General features: G+C 43.0%; 1 protein-coding gene across 1 annotated transcript in view; it reads right to left on the minus strand.

Moving 5' to 3' along the window:
• The window catches only part of LOC144819146 (uncharacterized), a 61,926-nt gene extending 36,842 nt beyond the window's left edge, over nucleotides 1-25,084 (minus strand). The window contains exons 1-2 of the mRNA XM_078677126.1: nucleotides 24,311-25,084; nucleotides 1,996-2,266 (exon numbers count right to left, since the gene is read on the minus strand). Of these exons, the coding sequence (XP_078533252.1) occupies nucleotides 1,996-2,266; nucleotides 24,311-25,084 (1,045 nt within the window). The remainder of the gene's footprint in view (nucleotides 1-1,995; nucleotides 2,267-24,310) is intronic.
• Between the last annotated feature and the right edge of the window lie 334 nt (nucleotides 25,085-25,418).

Here is a 25,418-nt window from a genome sequence, read left to right on the forward strand (position 1 = left end):
TAAAAACAAGAAAGGCTTGCTGAGAATCATACAAATGCTTACCTTAAATTGCACAAGATAACACCTTTCGACAGGGATTTATGGGGGTGGTAAGGATGGCAGCCCTACTTGTGCTATCAATATCTGTGTGTGAAATAATTGGCCTTATTAGATCAATTGTTAAAGGTTGGTGGGACAAAGGCAAGGTGAGAGTAATAAAAACAAATTACCACTGAGCATTAATGTTGGTTGCACACGACTGATAAGAGCCCTCCAGAAAGATAGGTTTGGAGGAATTGACTAAAAGGGGAACAAAATATATTATACTATATTCCCCAAGAAACTGGTGGATTATTTGTAAACAAATTAATTGTCTATTTAAATCAGGTAGTGGAAACGTACCCAATAAATCATGACAGAACCCTTCCTGAAAATTGTGCCTGGAATGGGCTGCAAAAATTACAAAGGACAATGGTGAGTATATGTGTGAAGAATCTATTTGCTTCTGATCCCTAATCCCCAATGAATGAATTGAAACGGGCAGGGAAACTCACTTAAAGTGGCTGAGTTCCGCAACTTGAATGCAGCTGATGCACGCTCTGGCCGTTCATTAGAGTTGAGACGACAGCGGAGTGCATGCTGGCTCTTCTACTTAATGAAAGGGGAAGGAAGTTAGGAGGAGCTACATACACCAGTGGTAAAAGATAGGAAAGAAAACATCTCCCTGACCACACTTTGGGAAGCCAAACATAACCATGGTGGCCACAAAAAAAATAAACATTATGTGGTAGAATCAGGGGTGGACTTCTCATAACCCTCAAGTTGTAAGTAGTATTACACCTGCTCTCCCCCACCTCTATATCTCCTGTCCCCTGGACACAGAAAGGAGCCATAGCATCCATCACTGACAGTCGTATGGGTTTGTCCTCTGTGACATTTCAGACTAATTAAATTGTTGGATATTATCCCTCTCCACCTGAGACCAGTTCTCTCCTTTTACCCCCATACATGCCTGCATGCAAGTACTTAAAAATAACCTACCAAACGGCTCTTGGCCTGCGGGGGCAGCGGGGAAAACTCAATGCTGAGAGCCCACATCCTGTGTCGAGGTAAGAGAACTACTACTTTTTCGTTCCAATATATCAATCTGGGGGAAATTTTGGATCATGCTCAAAAAGGCAAACCACCCTTCATAACTATTAACATATAACAAGGACATGGATTATAAATTCAAATTTTTATGTGTTACTGAAGGCAATAGACCACACACCCAACACTTTGTTGTGTTATAAGCAGCATGAGTCTGGTGCAATGTTTTAATGAAAACTTTCTATGCTCCTCCTTGTGAGGGGCCAGGGTGACGAAGATATGTTCGGGGGGGTATAGGAGTAGTGCCCATCCAAACACGTGCAGGGTATTTCTCTTCAAGGTAATAGGTCACCCCGAGTACCAGTATCAGGGAGATCAAAATGATGAGCACAAACACACCTTTACTTCTAAAAGACCAGGTGGACCAGACAGGCCCAGTTTGCTCAGGACGCAGAGCATCTAAGGGCTGCTCCTCCTCCTGATTCGGGCGCCCAAAAGAATACATGTATCATCTATGCATACACAGACACAACAGAAAAGTATTACACTTGGAGCCAAGCTGGAATAAAAAAAACAGAAAAAGGAAAATCAAATTTATATATTGTCTATTTATTGTTGGTGCTTTTGAGCACCAGCGTTGGAGCTATTTAAATAGCTCTTGCCTGGATCCCACATAGCAGGGCAGAACACCTTCTCCTCAAATACTCAGTCCTCTCAGCCCTGGTTGATGAATGTTCAAGTACCGCAGCAATTATTCAATCCCTAAACTAGGATTTGTACTACAAGTACAGTACACACTCTATTCTTCAGCAATGTAGTTCTTCCCTACTAACCTAACTGACCCTCTGGTGCAATATTCCTTTTGCGGGGACGCAAAATTATATCTCAACACTCCAGGCACAGTAGGGTCGGAAAAGAAGGGCTCACATTCAAGGGGACTAGAAGGCACATGGGCAGACTCAGGTGAATTAGCAGATGGTCGGCATGTCTCAATCAAAGGTGGACCTCCAGGCTGAGACTCCTGGATGGCCTTAATTTCAGGTGGCACCGCTTTAGTCAGCACGGCATCACTTGCCTCACCCGATGGTGCCCACGTGATCCGAGCATCCGAAAAGGGAATAAATCGTGGCACTTGTTCTCCTTCACAGTCCCCTATCCCATCCGCTGCCCGCTGATCATAGGGCAGCGGCAGGGGCACCTGTATGCAGTGGGTGTGAATCAAGTTTTTTCAACCGTCAACCTTCATGGCAGTCCAAATAGCTAAAAGGACCTGCAGAGGTCCCTTCCAGGGTGGCTCCAAGCTGCTCCTCTGAAAATTATGAATCAGGACCCAGTCCCTGGGCTGGATATCGTGACCAGGAATCTCTGGGTGCTGTTGCAGGGCCTCTGCAACCTGTTGGTAAACAGAACACACATTTTCAGTCAACTCATAAAGGTAATCAATCAACAAGGGGTAATATATGTTTGAAAATTTCCGAGGTTGCAAGACGCCCCAAACATTCGCTGGGCGGTCAAACACGACCTCATAAGGGGACAAACCTGTTCTAGAGTGCGCTGTGAGTCTCATGGACATCAGTGCTAGGGGCAGAGCATTGGGCCACTTCAATCCTGTACTCTCTTTGATCTTAGCCATTTTCAACTTGAGAATGTCGTTATATTTCTCAACCAGTCCTGCTAACTGGGGGTGGTTCACTGCATGAAACTTCTGTCTGATGTCAACCCATCGCACTCCAACTGGATGACTTTGGCATTAAAATGGCTGCCGTTATCACTCCAGGTCAAACGGGGCATCCCAAAGCGTGGGAAGAACTCTTTCAAGAGTACCTTCGCCGTTGCCATGGCGGTGTTCTCTTTAGTGGGATAAGCCTCAACCCATTTACTGAATGCACAAACAACCACTAGTACATACTTCAAGTTGTTCACCCTTCCCATCTTGATGTAGTCCATCTGGAGAACCTTGAAAGGGAAGGAAGAAGGTGCAAAACTGCCAACAAGAGTGGGAGTACCCTTTCCGGGATTATGAATCAAGCAAACCATGCAATATTTAACCAGGTGTGCTGCAACCTTGGGAATGTTACCATTTCGTCTTATGGGTTCTAGCAGTTTGCAAATTCCTTTCATACTAATGTGTGCCAGTCCATGTGCTATAGTGACCATACACGTCTGGGACCATCCGTCTCTGCTTCTCAGATTCGTCCGTCCAACACCCATCCTCATACAAATTAGCTGTGCTTTCCTGCCATGTTGCTCACTCCTCAATTGTCGCCTCACTTTGAATCTCTTTCACATTGTCTAGGGTCTCCTCAAACATCCCATTCTCAGGCACCCACCAAGCGTGGCCCACTACAAACATTCTCTTCATTTTAGTCTGAGCTGTCTCCTTTTCTGTCTGATCTGCAAACACATTCCCTCTTCCAACATCATCTATTATTGCCTTGTGAGCACTGCACTTCACTATTGCTAGTTTCTTAGGGAGTGTCAAGGCTGACAAGAACCTATGTATCAGGGGGCCATGCTGGATCTTCATGCAATGCGAGGTCAAGAACCCTCTTCCTGCCCATAGTCGCCCATGACAAATGCGTACTGGCTGTCAGTATATATATTGACAGCCAGTCCCTCGCTTAACTCACAGGCACGTAAAAAAGAGCCACAAGCTCTGAAGCTTGTGCTGATTGGTAGGGAACCCGGGACGATTCAACTACAGTGCATAATGTGGTAATAACATAAGCTGCCATTGTGGGGCCATCTAGTTGCTTGAAACAGGAGCCATCAACATATAGCTCCCCTTGGGGCTCAGATAAGGGAACATCACTCAAGTCTACCCATTCCTTTGTCTCTCAGAAGATGCAATCATGCACATCCTCCTCCTCACTCTCAGAAAGGAGGGGTAGTAATGTGGCTGGGTTCAGAGTAGCACACCTTTTTATGGTGATGTGTGGTGCAAACAGGGTCAGCTCATAGACAGCCAGACATACGCCTGTAAGGTGATGTGTCTTTGTTCTGTTCAAAAGTATGTCCACAGCATGCGGGACCATGACTGTGAGATCAGTATCAAGGACGAGCCGTGCCGAATAGAAATGGACCCTGCTGCGGCTGCTCTCAGACAGCTCGAGAGGGCTCTAGTGACATTATCAAGCAGGGCAGAGAAGTAGGCACACAGCCTTTGCTTACCTCCAAAGGTCTGTGTTAAGACAGAAAGTGCGCCGCCAGCCATTTCGTGTATGTACAGCATGAACGGCTGCCGGTAGTCCGGAGTGCCAAGCACAGGTGCAGAGCAAAGCGCTATCTTCAACTACTCAAAAGCATGCTGACAATCATGCATCCAGGGCAGGGGTGCATGCACATCTTTAGTGGTTAATTGCAATAAAGGTTTTGTTAGTAAAGCAAAATTATGGATCCAGTGGCGACAGTACAAAGTAATACCTATAAAAGCACGTATCCATGCGTTGGGTCTTAGTTACTTAGAAACTTAGTTATAGTAGCCACACGCTCAGGTGTTAGTCTTCTTCCCTCATTCAACAGTAGGTGACCCAAATAGTTGACCTCATGTCGAAAATACTGAAATTTAGAAAGGAACACTTTATGTCCATGATGTACCAAATGGTGCCACAATTTAACTGTACTCTGTTTGCATCCTTCTTCCGTGTCGGAAGCAATGAGGAGGCCGTCCACATATTGGAGCAAAAAATTACCAGAGGGAAAGGTGAGGGAGTCCAGATGGGCTTTAAGGGCTTGGCTATATATACTAAGGCTTTCAGTATAATCCTGAGGGGCTCGACAGAATCTAAAGCTTTTACCAGCCAAGGAAAAAAAATATATATCTGCTATCTGGGTGTATGGGAATACTAAAGAAAGCATTCTTTAAGTCAATGATAGAGAAATAGGTAGCAGTGGGGGGAATCATTGCCAAGAGGGCAGTAATGTCAGGAACGACAGGGAACTGGGGAACCACTATCTTGTTCACAGCATGCAAATCGATCACAAAACGATAAACATTAGGGTGGTCATCTGGGTAACTAGAGGGTGGCCTTTTCAGAATCGGAAGAATAGGGCTATTGCAAACATTAGCACTTGTTTCCTCAACCACACCAGACGCAATCAAATCCTGCACAATCTTGAGCAGCGCCTGTGGTATATTATACTGGGACAGGAGAGGGAGAACAGCCTTATCCTTGATCTTAATGGAAACTGGAGGTATCTTAAACAGTCCTACATCTGTGTCACTCATAGCCATAATGTCATTGGCACCTCCCTAAATTCAGCAGGAATAGGCTTGTCTTTGCACAAGCACTGCTTAGAAGCCACTACACTTGGTCCAATCATCATATAGACGCCATCTGGGGAGCGCGAAATTGTTGCATGCAACTTCTTCAATAGATCTAACCACATCAAATTTTCTCCACAATTCGATGTCAATAGGAAAGGTGAGACTAAAGTAAAAGGACCAATAGTCAAAGCCAGAGGCTCGGAGATGGGGCTCACAACTGGTACGCCTGAGAAGTCTACCAACACATTATTGTGGTCAGACAGAGCTGTCTCAGAGACCAGTGAATGAGAAATAGAGCTACTCATTGCACCTGTATCCACCAAGAATTGTTTTGTTGAGCCCTGTAGATCAGCGGTGACATAGGGTCCGCACTGGTCAACAGGTATCTGGACTGATCCCCTACCCTGTCCTAGCCGTGGCTCCCTTGAATCATTGAAATAGTTCTGCACCAACCGCCCTGTGTGCTCCTCACCCTCCCGCTCCTCCCATATCCATTTGTTCCTCTGCCTCTTCCCCATGAGCCCGCACTCTTTGAGCCTCAACTCTCTGTAACAACGCAGGGCACTCGCTGTGCCAAAGCCCCTCCTCTTTGCAATATGCACATTGATTGGGTCCCATGGGTGCAGTACTCTGGCTGGTGCGGGCAGCTGCCAAGCCAGACCAATACCTTTACCTCTACTACTGCCTCGGGACACCAGCTGCATCAACACCTTCGTTTTCAAATCTTTATTTTTCTTCTCCAGCCTCTCTTTCTCTTCGTTCTCCCTGTGCTCATAATACTGAGCCATGCCCAAAATAACTGATGGAGAGGAGGTAGTCCAATGCTTTCTGAAGTCTGCAACCGGGTCGCGATCTCCGGAAGCAGGTTTGTATTAAATCAGTTAACAAATAGTCGAATACCTCCCTCCATTGACAAATACTGCCCACTAAAGTCCAAGAACACCCCTTTGAACCTAGTGAAAAAATCAGACACACTTTCATCCCTCTTCTGGCGGCAGGCAGTCAATTTATCCCAATCCACTCCCCTCGGTGGAATCAAGGAGTGCATTTACGTGATAATCCGACCCAGCAACGCTAGTATCTGGGCTCTAGGTTTGTCACCCACTCTACTACATGATCCTGCATGTGCACCTGCCGCTAGATATCGACCGGCACCAGAAAACCAAAAAACATTTCTGTATCAGCCAGTATTATCACTGACGAGGACAAAACCTCCATCAATTCTTTGTAAGAAGCAGTCGGATTCTTTCGAGGATCCGGTAACTGGTTCTTAAGAGATAAAACCTCACTCCTTTTTCAAGGGGTATACCCACTGTTCCTGAAAACGGCCTTCCACTCACTGTCTAATAACCTCATTTTGTGAATTTCATAACTCTGGTTGTAAATGGGATGTACCTCTCTCATAGGAAACTGGGACACTGCAATCGGACTCCTTTGGATTAACCTGCTTCGTTAACCAATTAACGTGGCAACACTGCAAAAGACATCCTTATGAGCCATCCCGGCCTCATACACATTATCCCCAATGTCATAGATAATTTGAGGGGCAACATCATTAAAACACTGCGCCCATAACCCAATCAAAGTGGCCGACATATGCTTAAGGGCATGCTGGTACACAAACGTCTTGTACTCTTTCAATACACTCCACATGTCCTCCACACTGTAAATAGGATTCCGAGCCAACTGAGAGGCCTGACAAACCACCATCTTTTTCTCTGCATCCTCCACATCAGATTTCATCAACACTCTCCTCATCCATTCTTTGGCAGCCTCTAGAGTCTCCGCACTTTCACCTTTCAGTGGCATTCCCACATACTGCAAGGGTGGAAACAGGAGGGGTGCGTTTGCTGTCATGGCAGGAACTGGGGACATCAATGTCGGTGGGAGAAGTGAATGCAAAAGAGATAGAACAGACTCCGGGGTGACAGAAACAGCAGATTGAGCCAGCACTCCTGTTGTCCCGGTCACTGAAGGGGAAGAGGAAGGATGGGAAACAGATATATTAGGGGCAGAGTTACCAGGGACAGCTGATGACACAGGTACAACCAGCATACTTACCGTTTGCGGGGCATATGGGGGAGGGTGTCGAACATCCAACAGATCCTGCATGAAAGGATCACCCTCTTCCCATGTGGCATAAGACTTATCGCATTGCAAGCTAAATTTTCGAACAGCACATTCTATACTCTTCTCTATCTTCTCCCTCTCACATGCTACGTTTGCGTTACTGTCTGCGTCGTTCTTCTCCGAGCCTCCTTCCCCGCTCTCATCCTTCTCTGCTTAGCTTCCTTTTGCCATCCCTGGAGGTTACCGAACATTGACTGCCTACTTCTCTTTCCAAACAAATTGTCCTGCAGGAAATACAAATGTTGTTTGTCAACTGGACCAGTTAAAAACCGCGATAACACAGCGTTGTCCCTAGTATACTTGTGCCAACAGTGTACTAAACATAATAGGGCCAAGGCCATGTTTCACATACATATCAAAATTCGGAATGCCTTCCGGAGGTGCGGGTTGCTTTTCCTCCAACCGAGCATCGGCGGAACAACATCAGCACCCAGACCAACAAACCTCGTAAAGCAAGGCATCTCCTATAAGTGCAGAGAGTGAATTCACTACTTTTCATCCAGTAAGCAATCCCAAAACACAAAAATCAAGTACCAAACCGCACCAATGTCTCAAAGTAGACTCCACCTCGCGAGTCCCGAACATTAATCCAATCTCAGGCGTTCTCCAAGAAAAAGAAAAGCAAAACGCCCAATCACCTGACCAAGAACCCACACAGACACCACGTGTCTTCAAGACGGTCCGCAGACCTACCAATAATGCAAACAAAACAAAGAAAAAGAATCTCTAGACCACATCCAAACTTCTTCAGTACAGCGCCGTACATACCAAAAGAAAATCAAGAAAAACTCACCTGGTGCACACAGGTCGAACAAGATTATTCTCCACTGCCGACTCTTCCCGACCAAACAGCCTGTTCCAAGGCTTTTGCCTTTGAGAACCCCAGCTGGATAAGCACTGGACGAGGCGCCGCCCAAACAGACAGGTGGGCAGCTGCAAGTGCGAAGCTCTATCATGAAGGGGACCCTGATCTGCCCATCTGACCAGACGTAACCCTGTCATCCTTACACCTGGTTACGGGTGAGGAAGGGACACCCGATGGAGTTCCTGTTTGGGCGCCAAATAAAGGAAGAGGCCAGAAAAGGGGTCACTCGGGTCACTCACGACCACCTACATGCCTCCCCAAATAATGAAGAGTCGGTCAGACCGTAGAGAATACAAACCAATTAGTTTAGTACATATACGCTGCAGCGGAGCCCAATCTGATCAGTCTCCGGAGAGGACTGCCGAGGGTTCTGGTCTCCCTCCTCATGGTCACATCAGTTATACAATTTTACACCTCTAGAAACCCGCCCAAACTTGAACTTTCCAGCTCAGTCCACAGTGAACAACAGGAGGCACATAAGATGGGCTGTGCCACTGTGCAAGGAACACTCTATCTTAGTCTCAAGGCCATACAGCAGCTCTCTACCATGTAAAGCTGTGAGAACGAGCATATCTACTGGCAAAAAAACATATAACAATGAACAGTACATTCGTTAGGACAGCAAAGCTCCAACCTTGAGGGATACAAGTTAGAGGGGTGGGGTGGCCTTCTCGCAGAAACAAGCATTACAGAAACAGACACTCGATCTTGGCTATGAAGCAACATGGCGCCGATAAAGATGGAGCCATGCATGCTAACTTAAGAAGAACAAGGGTTCAAACGTAGAAATAGAGCATGGTAATCACATGTGTTACAGGAATTACATTTCAAATCTAACAAAGGCACACCAGGCATGACGCTAGCATGCATGCCAGTGTGTCGGCACTGTTGCCTACTGCAAATGTGGCCACCCGCTTGCTGAGCGGTCTAGTGTTATGGAGCTGCGACCGTCAGCCCTTGATCGCACCACTCTTGTCAGTGGAGTACGGGTAAATAAAATACGGTGCCCTGCTAAAATTATACTAATATTCTAAACAAATAGATTTGCTCAGCGCCATGTATCTGGAGGCTGTGGCAGGCCTACAAATAACAAAAAGGCTCATATGGGTCAAATGAACGAAATGTGGAGCCGCGCTAAAATCAATAACAATAAAACAATTGAATTAGTCGTAGTCAACGTCTTATATGTAGAGGCTTTTTCAGGCCTGGAAAATATGTAAAGGCTTATAAGAATCAAATGCAAGCCACATAATAGGCGAGAACTACAAATGTGAAACAAGTTTTGAAACAAGCGATGATTCCTTTAACATGGCAGTATTACGAGTTAATTAAGGGGTGATACATACTTAGCAATTACTGATGCCCTAACATCTCTGTCACCTCGTAGGGTGGTCAAACACATAGGCCTAATTTATATTGCAGTGGATGGGATACTCTGTCACAACGGTGACAGATATCCCGTCCACCGAAATATGAATCATATATGATACTAGCGGCCCGCCCGACGTTGTCCGGGGATGAAAATGAAAGTCTAGAAAGTTCTTTATTACCTGTATAACGCTATGTGTCCATTGCAGCCGAACATGTGCCTCCGCTTGTCCAGCCAGTGTGGGGTAGCGCCACAGTGATAGGTGCCTCTGCAGCGCCAACGTTTAGCGCGTGTGGATGCAGTTTTGCCCCTTGGCCTCACAGTGTCCAACAGCGGTCACTCGATGCTGTGCGTGTGTCACCAACAGTCCGTGACACTTTTAATAGCGCCCCAGTGATGCTCAAGCACCTCTGCACCTGCAGATGAATGTGCAGAAGTTCCGTCTGTGTGGGCCCTCAGAATCCGTCAATCGTTTGCGCGTTTGCACTGAAGGCGCTGAAGGTGAGCGTGTGCTCTGCAGTTTTGTGTCCTTGCCGCAGGAGGCGAACGTGTGTGTCCGCTCCCACCGATGCCCTTAAACGGTCCTGTCATGCACAATACGCACTCCACAAGCATGGCGTAGTGCACTTAGACGCCACACAGTGCGTCTACGTCAAACACCCCAGAACGCTATCCCCCCGCACGACACGCCCACTTCAAGCACACGCCCATCGCTGTACAGCACTACGCCCACGCCCACAACTGACTACTTTCGCTTTACAGCACAATGCCCACAACTGACTACTTCGTCCCTAATGGTCTTTTTCCCTTGTAATGTATATGTTGGGCTGGTGTATAGCCTATGTCCATCTGCAGTGCTTATACACGCCGTTCCGAATCTGTATGCGGTGTTCCGGTTGGCACTGTGGTTCCGGAGCTTACCCGCCTCAACGGTTTGGGCTCTCGCTTTATTATATTAGTATGGCTATATATATATATATATATATATATATATATTGATACCCCTCGGTTCCTTTTCGCCGGAATTTGCAGCGCTCTCTCGCCGGTTCGTAAATCCCCACGGCAGAACCACGCCGCATTTAAATCCACAACCAATTTCCCCAGCTGGGAGAAAAACGGGACGAACTTGCGCTTTTCTTCACTTATGTGCTTTTTTATTTAATCCTCACAGCATGGAGTTTCTCAAGCAGGCAGGCACAAATCTACGAGTTTCGGGATAGCATATCCCTTGTTCACGATCAATTTGGCTCCAGGCTCTCAGTCTCAATATAGTGAGTCACATTATTACATCATTTCCTGTTTGATGTTATTTTGGCCCTCGGCCTTCTGGATGATGTAGTTTTTTGCAATTTTTTTTATAAATTATTTTATCCGTCTGCATACCCTATGTCCTTCTGCTCCAACTGCCCTTTCCAACGCTGTATTGGGTGTTGTGATTGGTGCTGTGGTTACTGAGATTACCCGCCTCAAAGGTTTGGGCTCTCTCTTTATAATATTAGTATGGATTATGAGATTTAGATTTCGGCAGAGGGAAATCTGTCACAGTTGTGACGGAGTAACCCGCCTGCCTAAATGTAAATCAGGCCTATACTAGGCATTACAAATCAAAGTAGTTTATGCACCAGAAACATAACATTTCAAGCAATGTCATTGGCAATATTAAAATTAATCAAGGAGTTGTATATAACTTAGCAATTGCCATTGCCCTGACAACATTTTCACCTCCTTGAGTGTATACAGTCATAATTGTTAATCTCACCATAACACAAGTAAAACAGATGCACAGTTGGACCAATATGGGAGGGATTGTCAGTTGGTTCAAAAACCCATGTTACACGCAGTCATAATGTCATGAGTATATCATGCTAATGGGTTAAAGGTAAGCTTAACAATTACTCAACAGAGCAGCCTGTCTGGCAATTTCCTCGAACTCATTAAGTCCTTTTGAAACTGTGTCAAGGAGGTGTATCCACTTACTCTCGTACATATTAAGGAAATTAGTAATATCCCCTTCCCTGGGATTAATGGTGACCTTTTCTAATACAAATCATTTGAGGCTCTATACTGGGTGGTTGGATGTAGCAAATTGTTCCACTAATGGGGTACCTTTTATCTTATCCTGCTGCTGAAAGTGGCCTTTTCAGATTTGCAATTCAAAATGTAACTCCACCATAAGTTAGGATTTTAAATTATGATTCCGGAGACACCAAACTTGAAAAGTCTATCTCTTCACAACTGGAAAGTACATTTATAAAATATAATAAGGTAATCCCAATGTTATCCTATGTGCGAGATAGGCCTTGCACACATTAAAAACGAATTTGAGAGTTTTCCTCTACCAGGACTTGCAAAACGTAAAAGTACATTGCCTGCTTCATAAATACATTGCACTCTGCCCCCGGGTTGTCAAGGGCCTACCTTATGGGTAACTTATATACATGAAAACGGAAGGTTTGGACCTGGCAAAAGTTTTATTTTGTCAGGTCGAAATGGCAGTGTAAACTGCACAAACAAGCTCTGCAGTGGCAGGCCTTTGACTTGGTTAAAAGGCTACTTAAGTGAGTAGCACAAGTAGTGCTGCAGGTCCACTAGTATAATTTAATTTACCTGTCTTGGGCACATGCAGTGAACTTTACTAGGGTCTTACAGGTAAATTAAATACGCCAATTGGGTATAACACAATATTACCATATTTATAAGAGTGAGCACTTAGAGGTAGGCAGTAGGATACAACTGCACTTTGTCCATACTGTATGTGTGCTACATAAAGCTATTTATAAGTTTCCTGGGGAAATCGTTTTTATTTGTTCTACAGCTTAATTGCACAACATTTTTAAACGCTTTTAAACTAACCTGCAGAACTTTCCAGAATGCTTCTATTAATTGCCACAGCTCGCTAGTTCACCAAGCTGCTGTTTCATTGCTGCTCTCCACGGTCCACCGCAGCACTTGTGCTGATTGTGTGGAGGGAGAGCCTGGCCTCTGGTTCTCTCACTTCCTGGTTGCCATTACCAGGTGCAATTTTGGGAAGAAAGACGGTCTAGTCTATAGGCAGAGCACCTCCCTGCTGATATTTAAATCAGGAATGGTGCCGACGTGCAGCAGATGTGCGCAGCGGGCACAACCCTGGCGCGCCAAAGTCAGCCCGTCTGCGCCCGTCCACGCCTGGACATCGCTAGATGCCAGGAGCCCTGGTTCCGGGGTGTCCCACAGGCAAAGGTACACAAGAGAAGTATTGCTTGCTCTTCAATCTACTACCACCTGCGGGAAATATACCTGGAATCCTGACCCCCCAGTTCAACATCTGCAGCTTTGGGGCAGGTACCTGCTCCTGATTGCAGCCTACGACCCCTAGGTCGAAAAGCTTTGTCATCAGCAGCCTTATATGTAGATCTCTTGTAAAACGCCACACAGAGGTATCAGATCTCATACAAGAAACAGCACCGGACATCCTATTTCTTATGGAATCACTACTGACTCGGTGGCCATCCCATCCCAGCCCAGGCCACACCTGCAGGGCATTCAATGTAATCCCAGAATAGAGCAGTCGGAAGGGGGGGCTTCCTATCATACTCAAGTCAGGGTGCTCCTGTATCATTATTCCTCAGAATATCCCTGACTGTGAAAGCGCTCTTTTTAAGATTGCACTGACACATAATTTCACACTATCTGGGTTGCTTATATACCACCCACCGGGCGTCTCAAAAGCATTCCAGGAACCTCTAGCCAATACCGTTGCTACTCTAACATTAGAGACTGCCAATTTTAGCATTTTCAGAGACCTTAACTTACATTTAGACTGCAAAGAGTCACAGGAGACCATCCGCTTCTTGGGAGATATGGCCGCATGTCAGCTGAGGCAGGACGTTTTATTTTCCATCGGTTCTCTGTGGATGATTTTCTGAGAGCTTGTCATCCAACCATCATGTGGCAGTTGTCCCATCTTTATGTACTTGTTAATGTGATGATAGGTTGTTGTGTCGTATGATGAATTGCTGAATCTGGAATGTATGACAGTATGATTGTGTAATGTGAATGTGAAATGTGGGACATGGTAACTATAATAATCTGTTGTTGAGCATTATTTGCGCTATGTATTTAATCTATTAAAATTTGATAAAATGTCTGTTGAGAATATAAAAATAAAAATGAAAAACTATTCTGTTTAAATTTATTCACTAATGGACTGTTTTGATATGTCTAGCTATCTGCACCGGTGTGTTATTGTAAGTCCTGGACCCTCTTGTTAGGGCCATCTTGAAATTTGAGGTCAGGTAGTTTTGACTCTTTGGTTGCAGCTGATCGAGGGGCCAACCCATGTAGCTGGTCACCTTCTTGACCCCGTATTTATGAACCTAGAGTCTTTGGAGGCTAATCCTCCCCTTCCGATGCTCTGGATGGATCATTATTTCATCTCACTGCGTCTCTCCGTGGAAGGTTCCCCACTACAACTCTCCCGCCTGCCTTCTATGAAGAGCCCATGGCATAAACTAACTCCCATGACTTTCACAGCCTGTCTTGTTGTTTGGCGTTTTAGGCTCTGATTGAATTTTCCCGATTCATGTCCTTATACAGGTACAATTCTCGTTGCCCTTATATAGGCATAAGAAATCAAGCCCTTATTTAGGCATAGCCCAGGCTACCCAAATACAGGCATGGCAACTTCCGTCCGTTCACAAAACGTCACAACGATTTCTTGGAAAACCAGCTTAATTCGTTAGGGACTTCCCCTTGCTTGAATATTGATTTCTCCAAGAACTCAGTTACTTTACAATGAACAACGATTCCCCAGGGGTTCATTCATGATGTTCATATGCCCGACTTTACGTCAAACTATGGCATTCCTTAACACCTTCAAGGTATAAATATACCTTCACTTGCTATGGCAAGATACGGTGTTTCGGAGCAGTTCGAAGACCTACTTGCCCGACGCAGCTCGCTACAGCAAGTGCCGAAGGAAGCCGACTCTCCAGCTGATGCACTGATCAGGAAGCTGCCCTTCTCTGCCAAGAATCCAGCTCCAGTGTTTCCGGCTCCCCTAGCAGGGTGTTGGGAAATCGAGTCCCGAGACAGAGATACCAGACCTCCTTCATTCTAATAAGGTATGGAGCTGATTAGAACCTAGAGAATACACAACACGAGAGGTACCAGAAGTCTATACGCGGGAGCCTATGAAGTACTCACTCTGTGAAAAGACAAAACCAACAGGTCAATGTACAAATTATCCACGATTGACATATAATACCAGGAGAAGAGAGAAAAACCTAGAGGGAAAGAAGAGCCCCAGAGGTCCTAGAAAAAATTCCCATCAGCCCGCTCAATAGCGGAATGTCGTCATCTGGGTAAAATGGTTGATAAAGGCAATGTCCATAATGCCCTTCCTTAGGAAGCACCCAAGGCTAGCATAACTTTGGACTATTGCGTTGACCCTCAACCAACAGAGACACGGACTGAAAAGGGTTAAATTGCAGTGCTCAAAAAGATGTGTGAAAAGGAAAAGAAACAAGGTTCATAATCCAAGTGTTATTAAAAATACCTACCTTGATGTCATAAAAAACTTTATTGGGTCTGACCATCAAGGTGGTATGGTTAAAAGCAGAGTGCAAATAGCATGCAAAGAATTGCTATTAATCATGAGTCTAGACTTGGATTATGAACCTTGTTTCTTTTCCTTTTCACACATCTTTTTGAGCACTGCAATTTAACCCTTTTCAGTCCGTGTCTCTGTTGGTTGAGGGTCAACGCAATAGTCCAAAGTTATGCTAGCCTTGGGTGCTTCCTAAGGAAGGGCATTATGGACATTGCCTTTATCAACCATTTTACCCAGATGACGACATTCCGCTATTGAGCGGGCTGATGGGAATTTTTTCTAGGACCTCTGGGGCTCTTCTTTCCCTCTAGGTTTTTCTCTCTTCTCCTGGTATTATATGTCAATCGTGGATAATTTGTACATTGACCTGTTGGTTTTGTCTTTTCACAGAGTGAGTACTTCATAGGCTCCCGCGTATAGACTTCTGGTACCTCTCGTGTTGTGTATTACTTAGTTGGGGGACAAGGTACCGTTAAGTCTTTAAACACTTCTCCCCTCAGGCCCTCCCCTACCTAGTCTGGTTTGTGTTAGAACCTAGAGAAACCTTTGGTAGATTCTTGGCAAAACTAAACCTATGCAAAAGACAATACTTACTTCTTCCCACGTACTAGACTTAGGTTAGGTACATTGGAGTAGGCGTATTTTAGAAGCACCAGATGAGTCTTTTAGTCTATGTTATATGTATTTTTATATGGCTTAAAAACCATACAATGCTCTTACAGTATTATTTCATATTACTGTTTACTCTGTACGCATTATACTTTGCATTCTGCCTAATGATTGTAGCAGATCACCTCTCTTGCATGAGAAAAAAAACTGTTCAATACACCTTTTATTGAAAACGCCCATCTCACTATTTCGATGTAACTCGATGTAACTCTGTAGAAACGAAGCATGCACGATTGACTGAGTGAACTAGTTATCTATTGTTTCCACGACTCTGAGAGAAATATTTTTATTCTTGGGAAACAAAGTTGTCATGTTTATGTGGTTGTCAGAAACTAATCCCTTCTTGTTTGTTCGAGAAATGTTCTAGTGACCTCTGAGTTACCTGGCACACTCACTATTAAGTTTAGTATATTCAATAGAGACCTATTGAATTAAGTCCTACGTCAAATCTATAGGATATATTATTCCAATGCGCAGAGCCTATTGGGAATATATTAACTACACTACATGGCGCCCAACGTTTTGTAAGGCACTAATTTAACACTAGATACTAAAGTAACTCAGTCGTGCTTTTCTCAGAGACCCCTTTTTCCATAATACTCCAATAGACGTTTGGAGTGGGTAAAGGGATAATATCCGCCATAGCTGAGTAGGACGAAAAATCCTATGTATTAGTTTTTGTTTTTTTCAATGTTGAAGGATACAGTGTTCCAAAATATTGTACACCTTATCTTTGTTTCCTTGAAACTTGCTCTGCAAACATTCAGTCAACAAAAATGTCCCTCGATAATAATACCCAGGCCGGTGGAGCTACAGGCGACAACGCCGTACAAGCTTTAAACTTTACAGGTCTCCAAGAGACCAACGAGGCTGCTATAAGCATTCCAGAAAATTTAAGGAAAGCCATCACTAAAACTCATACGAAATGGCATATCAGCAAGAGGTGGTAGGGTAGTTTTTGTGATAGAGGCACATGAATATCATCAAACAGAGGTATTCTATTCATGGATAGTCTTCCCTGAAGCAGATCCAAGAACACAAGTGTTTCACTTCTACAAAGAAGATGAACCACCAGCGGAATACATCCCTTTCGAAGATATTGAAATTCCACTAAAATACCAAGTTTAAAGGCGCCCTAAAACATATAAATCACATTACCAGGCTCGGTCCACTAGGTAGACCAGGAGCAACATGGCTAGCTTTAGCTAACTACAGACCTGACCCTGACATTGAAGCAATGTCATACGATGAATTACTAAATAATATACAGAATTTAGTAGAATTACACAGTTAAAGGTCTTTAATAAAAACACTCCTACTACTTCTAAAAAGAAGTGGGTAAACACTAAACAAACTTCCAAAGAGAAGCGTTCTCAATCCTGAGGTAGGTCTCCTCAAAAGGAGCTCTCTGAAAGGAGGTATAACCTCAGGAATAGGGATAATTTGAGAAAACCTGATAGATATCAAGATACTAATACACGTTCCTCTCGTACCTTTCAGACTTCGTCACAGAAATCCAAAAGAAGAGGACGGTCAGAACACAAGGAAGAACGCGTGAAGTCCAAAGACGATCAACACGTTCAGAAAAACAAGGAACCTCAATTCACCAAAAAGAAAGTAACAGGTCTAAAAATCAGACATGCCGAGGATCTTGAGGACACAACTCAAGAACGGGGAATGGTCTCAGACAATGTTGGACAGTGCACTAGAAGTCACCATAGCTCGCAAGAACTTGAAGGATCATCTGGAGACAGTGGACTTGAATTAATTCATCCAAGTTGAAACTGCGGATACCAGGGTTAGTTCTCCACATAAGTTATATGAAGTAACTCTGCGGATGGAGGGGGACATACCAAGAAAAGTGAGCGCACTCTTTTGGGAGTGGCTTTCTAAGGGTTATGACATTCTTCTAGCTGAAAAAGACTGGCCACCACAATTTGTCAGTCAGTGCCCACATGGCGAAGATATCATTATGCCAGCTTTCTCCAACCACATTCCAATTCATTTAAAATATGCCTATGCCAGGAAATAATTCTGAAGAAGGGGATGCACACCTTATTATTCATATTTAATCCAAAACTTGTCCAATCTTATCAGTAAAAAAAGCGTGCATCTTGGTAAGGTGCTTTGCCCAATATGGCACCTGGGATATAACAATGTAGTAAGATGGGGCGGCCTCTCGTCCCAAACCACTCGCACAGCAAATTGCGCCATCATGGCTGATTATTTAACTGTTTCTACCTTGTTTAATCCATTTTTTCACATATATTCCGAAATTTTGTAATTAATCAGTAATCATTCAACTTATATTCAACTCCACACGCGGGTATGTTGCCATTTTTCCAAACTTCTCATGATGAAACTGTGCCCATCCGAGTCTCTTGTTAAATCACGACAGATGCAACAAGTTCATTCCAGGCAGTGTTTTTATTTTACACCCAATGCATTTCGGGCGGAACTCCCTTCGTCACGGGACACTATAAAACAACATTAAAACGTGTCACTGTTACAAAACTGAATGGTATTTCATAACTGAAATGCTATATATCGCTGCCACAAGTTCTATGCCCATTAATCATCCTCCCTGCTAAACTGTTCATTGTAGGAATAAAAAATAAACGGGAATAAATGGGTGTTAGATCCCTATTTACATAATGAAACCAACACTCTCTCTGTAGCATTGTTGTTAATCTGCAATAATTTGACCTAGCACAGTTATCCCTTCCTTATAAATATGTAGGTAAACATACCCCTTAGTAAACATCTATGTTATAACTCGCCATATATCTGCATGCCTTTCCTAGCAGCTCTAATAAAACATCTTTCTGCATCACCCCTGCTGCAAATCTCCCCCTTCGTCGTGCTCGTGAATTCTCTCATAACATTCCTATATCGTTTACCATCATGCACTTCTCGCCTGCTAGCCTAATTCATTCAGTTTTTCCTCTGTTGCAGCTACAATCATCAAACCCCTCCGGTTTCCCACTGTTTTATCAGAGCTTCCCTCCCCACAACCATCGTGCACGTACCTGCCACTGCTGTTAAAAATGTGCCCTTCTCTCACATCCCGTAGATTGTTTAACATCATATTGCCTCCCTCCCTTTAAACAATACCCCCCTGTGCTACTGACACCTGATTGGTGCTGCATTTGTCGTTTTCCCGCCAAACATGCTGTTCAAAACTACTAGCTTGATAAACAAACTGCAATACCCACAATGCGTTTTACTTGTTGCAACTTAAATCTAAATGAACATAGTCGAACTTTGCATTGGCTTTCGACAATATAACTGTCATATGATTATTTAAACACTTTTCTTTGACGAACCAAGATGATTTCTCCATCCGTGTGGAAATTGTGATTATGTTTCATTTCTTCTTATCTGCAACTATATTCTCTTTGTGGGTGCTACCCCCTGTAGGTCAATTAATGTGACAAACAATTCTGAAGAAGGGGATGCACACCTTATTATTCATATTTAATCCAAAACTTGTCCAATCTTATCAGTAAAAAAAGCATGCGTCTTGGTAAGGTGCTTTGCCCAATATCCACACGGATGGAGAAATCATCTTGGTTCGTCAAAGAAAAGTGTTTAAATAATCAGAAATTAAGGCTGTAATGACAACAGAAATATTTTATTTTATAGTAATTAATCGACATCATATGACAGTTATATTGTCGAAAGCCAATGCAAAGTTCGACTATGTTCATTTAGATTTAAGTTGCAACAAGTAAAACGCATTGTGGGTATTGCAGTTTGTTTATCAAGCTAGTAGTTTTGAACAGCATGTTTGACGGGAAAACGACAAATGCAGCACCAATCAGGTGTCAGTAGCACAGGAGGGTATGGTTTAAAGGGAGGGCGGCAATATGATGTTAAACAATCTACGTGATGTGAGAGAAGGGCACATTTTTAACAGCAGTGGCAGGTACGTGCACGATGGTTGTGGGGAGGGAAGCTCTGATAAAACAGTTGGAAACCGGAGGGGTTTGATAATTGTAGCTGCAACAGAAGAAAAACTGAATGAATTAGGCTAGCAGGCGAGAAGTGCATGATGGTAAACGATATAGGAATGTTATGAGAGAATTCGCGAGCACGACGAAGTGGGAGATTTGCAGCAGGGGTGATGCAGAAAGATTTGAATAAAAGCACAGGTGCACCATAAATTAGAAAAGTGCTACAACAACCCAATTATCGCAAAAGCACAAATAGTGATGTCCAGAGGTCTGGTTTGTTTGGATGATTTATTTGTCAACAGAAAGAAAACGAACTGCCGACGCGTTTCGTCCCGGATGGGACTTCTTCAGGGCTGTATATACAGAAAAAAACATATAAACATGCAATTAAAAACTTGGACTATTATCTAACTCAGCCGAGCACAGATTAGTCACAATTTTAAAAAACATTGTGATAATGTCATACAGAGAACAATTTTTGTTGCTACATTCCTGAACTTATCTAGTCAGAACTACCCCAAATAGGCACAAGTAAACATTGATTTATGGCACAGTACTCAAGAGAGAAATTCATTTGTAGAACGAAATACAATGTAGACGAATACATATTTGGAATTGCATTTTTAAAGACAATCTCATGGTCCAAACAATGATTGAATAACAAGGATTAAATAACCATGCATCGCTTTTCAATAAAGAAGAGAAAATGACAAGTGAAGTAACATATGGTCGCCACTAACAATTGAAATATAAAAGACCACACCTACCAAGAATCGTATATCAACTCCTTGGCGGTGAATAGAGGCCAGAGGGTTGCAGGTAGTTTCGTAATTTCTGATCAGAGACTGAGTCAAAGAGATAAATACACAAAATAAAGAAAAAGAAGAAAAAGAAAGGGACATTTTATTAGAAAAAGACATGAAGAATTCAATGCTTTACAAAGAAAGCAGTATCGGAAAGGGGAAAGAGGGCGCGTTCTGAATGGTTAAGGCATCATTAATTGCCTTTCCTAATATTCTCGAAATGAAGATGGGGGAACTTACTGTTAAAATGTATAAGATATAAGGGTCTTTGTGTAATTTCAATCCTACTAAGTCATTGTCCAGCTGGGCTAGGAAATATACTGTAAAGAAGAAAACGAGAAATGTATAAGAAATCTGAATTAAGTATGTATTATACTTGCTGGACAGCCTGAGACAAATGATGTCAGTCCTCTTCTTAGGGAACTACTCCAGCAGAGTGGATAGCTATTAAGATTAATTCACCGTACTTGTCACATGTAGATTATGAATATTTATATGTGACTGTGGCTTACCTAAATCAAGCTATCAACGATGAAGTAAAATTTAATTTCAATCCAAATATAAGTGAGTATGAGTGGGATGCACCAATCATGAAATGTGCACCTCAATCTAGGTAAAAAAAGAACAACGACTTAAATTAAAAATATGAAATTCGCAAGTTAGATAGCACAAGTAGAGTTGTGATAAAGACAAAAAGTCACCTGAAAATGTCCAATGGAACCTTCAAATCTGTAATAGTAATGTATTTAAAGGTCTCTCCTTACTCCTCCACCAAGATTCTAAATATAAAATAGAATAATATTATAAGAATGGTTCACCATAAAGAACGGTGGATACATATTTTGAACAATATTGCTCCAAAGGTGGAAGGCTAATCGATATTTTGGATAATTCCTTGATCCCCAAGTGTGAAAAATGATGAAGAAACTCAAAGTAGAAAGGGCGCTAGAAATAAACGTCAGATCACTAATTGCATAATATGTCTTTACTATACGTATATTATGAGCTAATTATTAGTAACTCATAAGGATCAAAAGGTAATGTGGATGAATAATAGAAAAGCTCTCTACAGTGGTGGGGTAGCCAAAGGACGAAAAAATCTAAATGGACATGAAAGAGGGATCTTACTCCTAAAAGTACTGTATCAATAGCTAAATTTAATTCAAGAACACAGTTAATGTAAAAGATAAACCTAACTAACGATCATGTTATTAAGAAGAGACGGGGGAAGGGAGCCCAAGTATTGCAAGTTAACTTACCGCAGAAAGAGTAAGAGCTGGAAATGGAAGCCCAGAAGTGGTATCCCCTCAGTCCGTATAGCGCCTGATGGAGATAATCCATGTCTGCGCTCATATTTATACCCCATTAAATTGTTTAAGTGCGTTCACCTGTGTGGTAGTGGTACTGAGCCTGATCTAAATAAAGTAGCGTACGACGGCGGCCATCTTAGAATAGTGTAAAGGTCTATAACTGGTAATGATATAACAAGGTATAACATCCAGATGCCGTTATACTGGTTGATAATCAATATATATATATGTAAACCGATCTCCTAAAACGTATACCAGGCGAGTACTTCTATAACTTAATATAATGTATGTAATCCGTAATCATATTGCAATAGAGACGAATAATCTTGGCGGCCATGTTGGAACAGTGTACGGGCGTGTATAGAAAAATCAGGTATTATCGGCGGCCATATTCGAATGGTATATGCATCAGATTTACACAGTTTTATCGTATTTTTAAAGAAACCTAAAAGGCGAATTGGGCATCCCATCAAATAATATTAACAAACCATAAAGTTAATTTTGAAATTCGCGGTTGATGAGGATACATCGAGAACCGAATCTGTGGGGGAATGTCTAAGGTATGATGGAAGGACTGCCATCCAAAAATGTACGGGGACTCAATCATTAGTTACTGTCTATGATACGCATGGTATGAGAACTATGAGAAAAACATGAGGAAAAAGACCCAAGGGAAACAGTAGCATAAACAATGACCATATTACAATGGTGATATATAATTATTAACTCCTAATTGTCTGAATGAGAGGCAACCTTGGGTAAGTATACATTTGTAGGTATGAATCCTATGAACCAAGACTCTGTCCCTAAAAACGGGGATTATCGTTAATAAGAAGCCAACGATGAGCCTAGAAGGAAATTTTTGAAATATAAAAAAGGGAAAAGAAATGGAAAGTAGAGAGTGAATTGCAATCCAGACCCCAGTGACGTACCATATCTTAAATTCACTTGTCATAAAGAGAAAAGGAAAAAACAGGGATTTCAAATATAGACTGAGGAAAAATGGGTTATAAACATATATGCATAAATTTAATTCGAGACATGTGCATGTTATGCTAAGAGAATCTGAACTTCTTTCATTTGTAATCAATAATTCAATCTATATGATGTATACAACAGGTCTGTATAACATGCCTTGGTGTACATCTGGCACAATACCCCACTGCTCTAAATAGTTTGAAAAGTCAGCGAACAATGCGTTGGAGTATACTACATGGGAAAATCCTGTATACATTTGAACAGTGTAACAGAAGATGTGCAAGGGAAGTGTATACAACATGCTAGAGCAACAACCTGGAGCATGAGAACTGAGCATTTGGATACATATTGGTCAATTCACGCCAAAAAGTGATGCAATTCATCATTGAAATTATGACTAAATTCTAACGTTCTCAGTCTGCAAATCCACATCGCTTCCTTCTTGCGTAGGGCTAATAGTCTATCCCCCCCCCTAGGGTTTACTGGGATATGATCTATGTCCAAGAACCAGATGGTATCATTGGGTAGATGTTTTTCTTGCATGTGATGCGTCATCGCATATTTAAAGTCCCCATTCCTTTGTGCCCTGACGTGTTCCTGTATTCTAATTTTGAGAGCCCTCTTTGTACTACCCACATAAATTTGATCACATGGGCATCCCAGTACATACACCACATAGGTGGTATTGCAATTTATGTAATGATCAATTTTATACCTGTGTGTAGTGTTGAAGCAGAACTCTTTTGTTTTATCTTTACCAAGACCGCACATTTTGCACCCCCTACAGGTATAAAAACCTGTTAACCTATTGTTTAGCCAATCCACCCCTTTCTCTCTGGTGATGTAGCTAGGGCAGAGGATATTTCTCAAATTGCGTCCGCGTTTGTAAGTGATCCTGGGTTTTCCAGGTACAATTCCTTGTAAACTCGGTATAGATGTAAGCAAATGCCAGTGCTTACGGAGGGTGTTATAAATTCTCGCAATCTCGTCAGTGTAAGGTGTAACAAGTGCAATCGCAGGGGACTTGGTCTTCCTATTTTTGACTGGAATCAGGGTGGATTCTCTAGGGACATCATTGATTCTTTTATGTGCTTTGTTTAGAATCTGGGGAGGATAACCTCTATTGCGAAAACGATTTGTGGTCTCCCTGATATTTTGAGAGAAGGTTTCTGGGGTGCTGCAATTACGTCGCATTCTGATCATCTCCCCGTAAGGGATGTTGTTAATAACATGGCGGGGGTGTGCACTGGTGAAGTGTAGTGTGCTGTTGCAACTAGTGGCCTTCCTGTGGGTTTTGCTATTTACCTTGTTGTTCTCCACAAAAAAGGTTACATCTAGAAAATGTATTTCTTTGGCGTTGTATTCCATAGTGAAGTGGACATTGTAAGGGTTATTATTCAGGAAATTGAAGTAGGTCAACAGGGCTGGGACAGGTCCATTCCATAACATAATAACGTCATCAATGTACCTGCCCCAAAAGATCACGTGTTCTGACCATTCTGCAGCCCGGCGGCTCCAGGCATGCTCCCGCTCGAACCAGCCCATAAAGAGCCCGGCGTAAGCTGGAGCAAACCTGGAGCCCATGGCCGTGCCCTGGATCTGCTGGTACCACATGGAATCATATAAAAAGAAGTTTTTGGAAAGGATGATGTTAGTCATTTCAATAAGAACTTCATTATGGTCCAAAAATCCTGCTGCTCTCTGTCCAAGGTAGAATTCAAGTGCTCTAATGCCAAATTCTTTTTTGATGCACGTATAGAGACTCGTGACATCAAGTGTCACGAAGATCAAATTGTCGGCCCATGTCAATTCCTCAAATTTAGCTAGAATGTCCTTGGTGTCCTTTATATAAGACGGGAGGTTTTGTACGAAGGGTTGTATATATGTGTCCACATATTTCGAGAGGCGTTCAGTGGGAGAATTTACCCCTGAAATAATAGGGGGGCCAGGTGGAAAAGGGCCGCCCTTGTGGAGTTTAGGTAGTATGTATAAACACGGAAATGTGGGCTCTGAGACCATGAGGTATCTGCATTCATCTGCACTGATTAGTCCCTCTTCTCGCCAATCTGTGAGTCGCATGTTGATATGGGCAAAATGGGGCGGCAATGGGGTTATTGGGAATCTTAGTGTAGCAGGATATGTCGGAAAGTTGTCGTTCAATTTCCGAAAAATAATCTGATTTTCTCATCAAAACAACATTGCCCCCTTTATCCGCTTCCCGGATAACTATATTGCTATCTGTTTTGAGGTTGTTCACAGCTAAGCGCTCTTCAACAGAGAGATTATGTCGGCGTGCATTGGGGCGGATGGGATGGTCCAGGAGTTGATGTAAGCCTTGTGTGACTTTCTGTTTGAAAATGTCAATGTTAGAATGGGTTCCTACCGGAATGAATTTGGAGAGAGGGGGTTTAAG

The sequence above is a fragment of the Lissotriton helveticus genome, chromosome 2_1 (genome assembly GCF_964261635.1).
Source record: "Lissotriton helveticus chromosome 2_1, aLisHel1.1, whole genome shotgun sequence".
Lineage (NCBI taxonomy): Eukaryota > Metazoa > Chordata > Amphibia > Caudata > Salamandridae > Lissotriton > Lissotriton helveticus.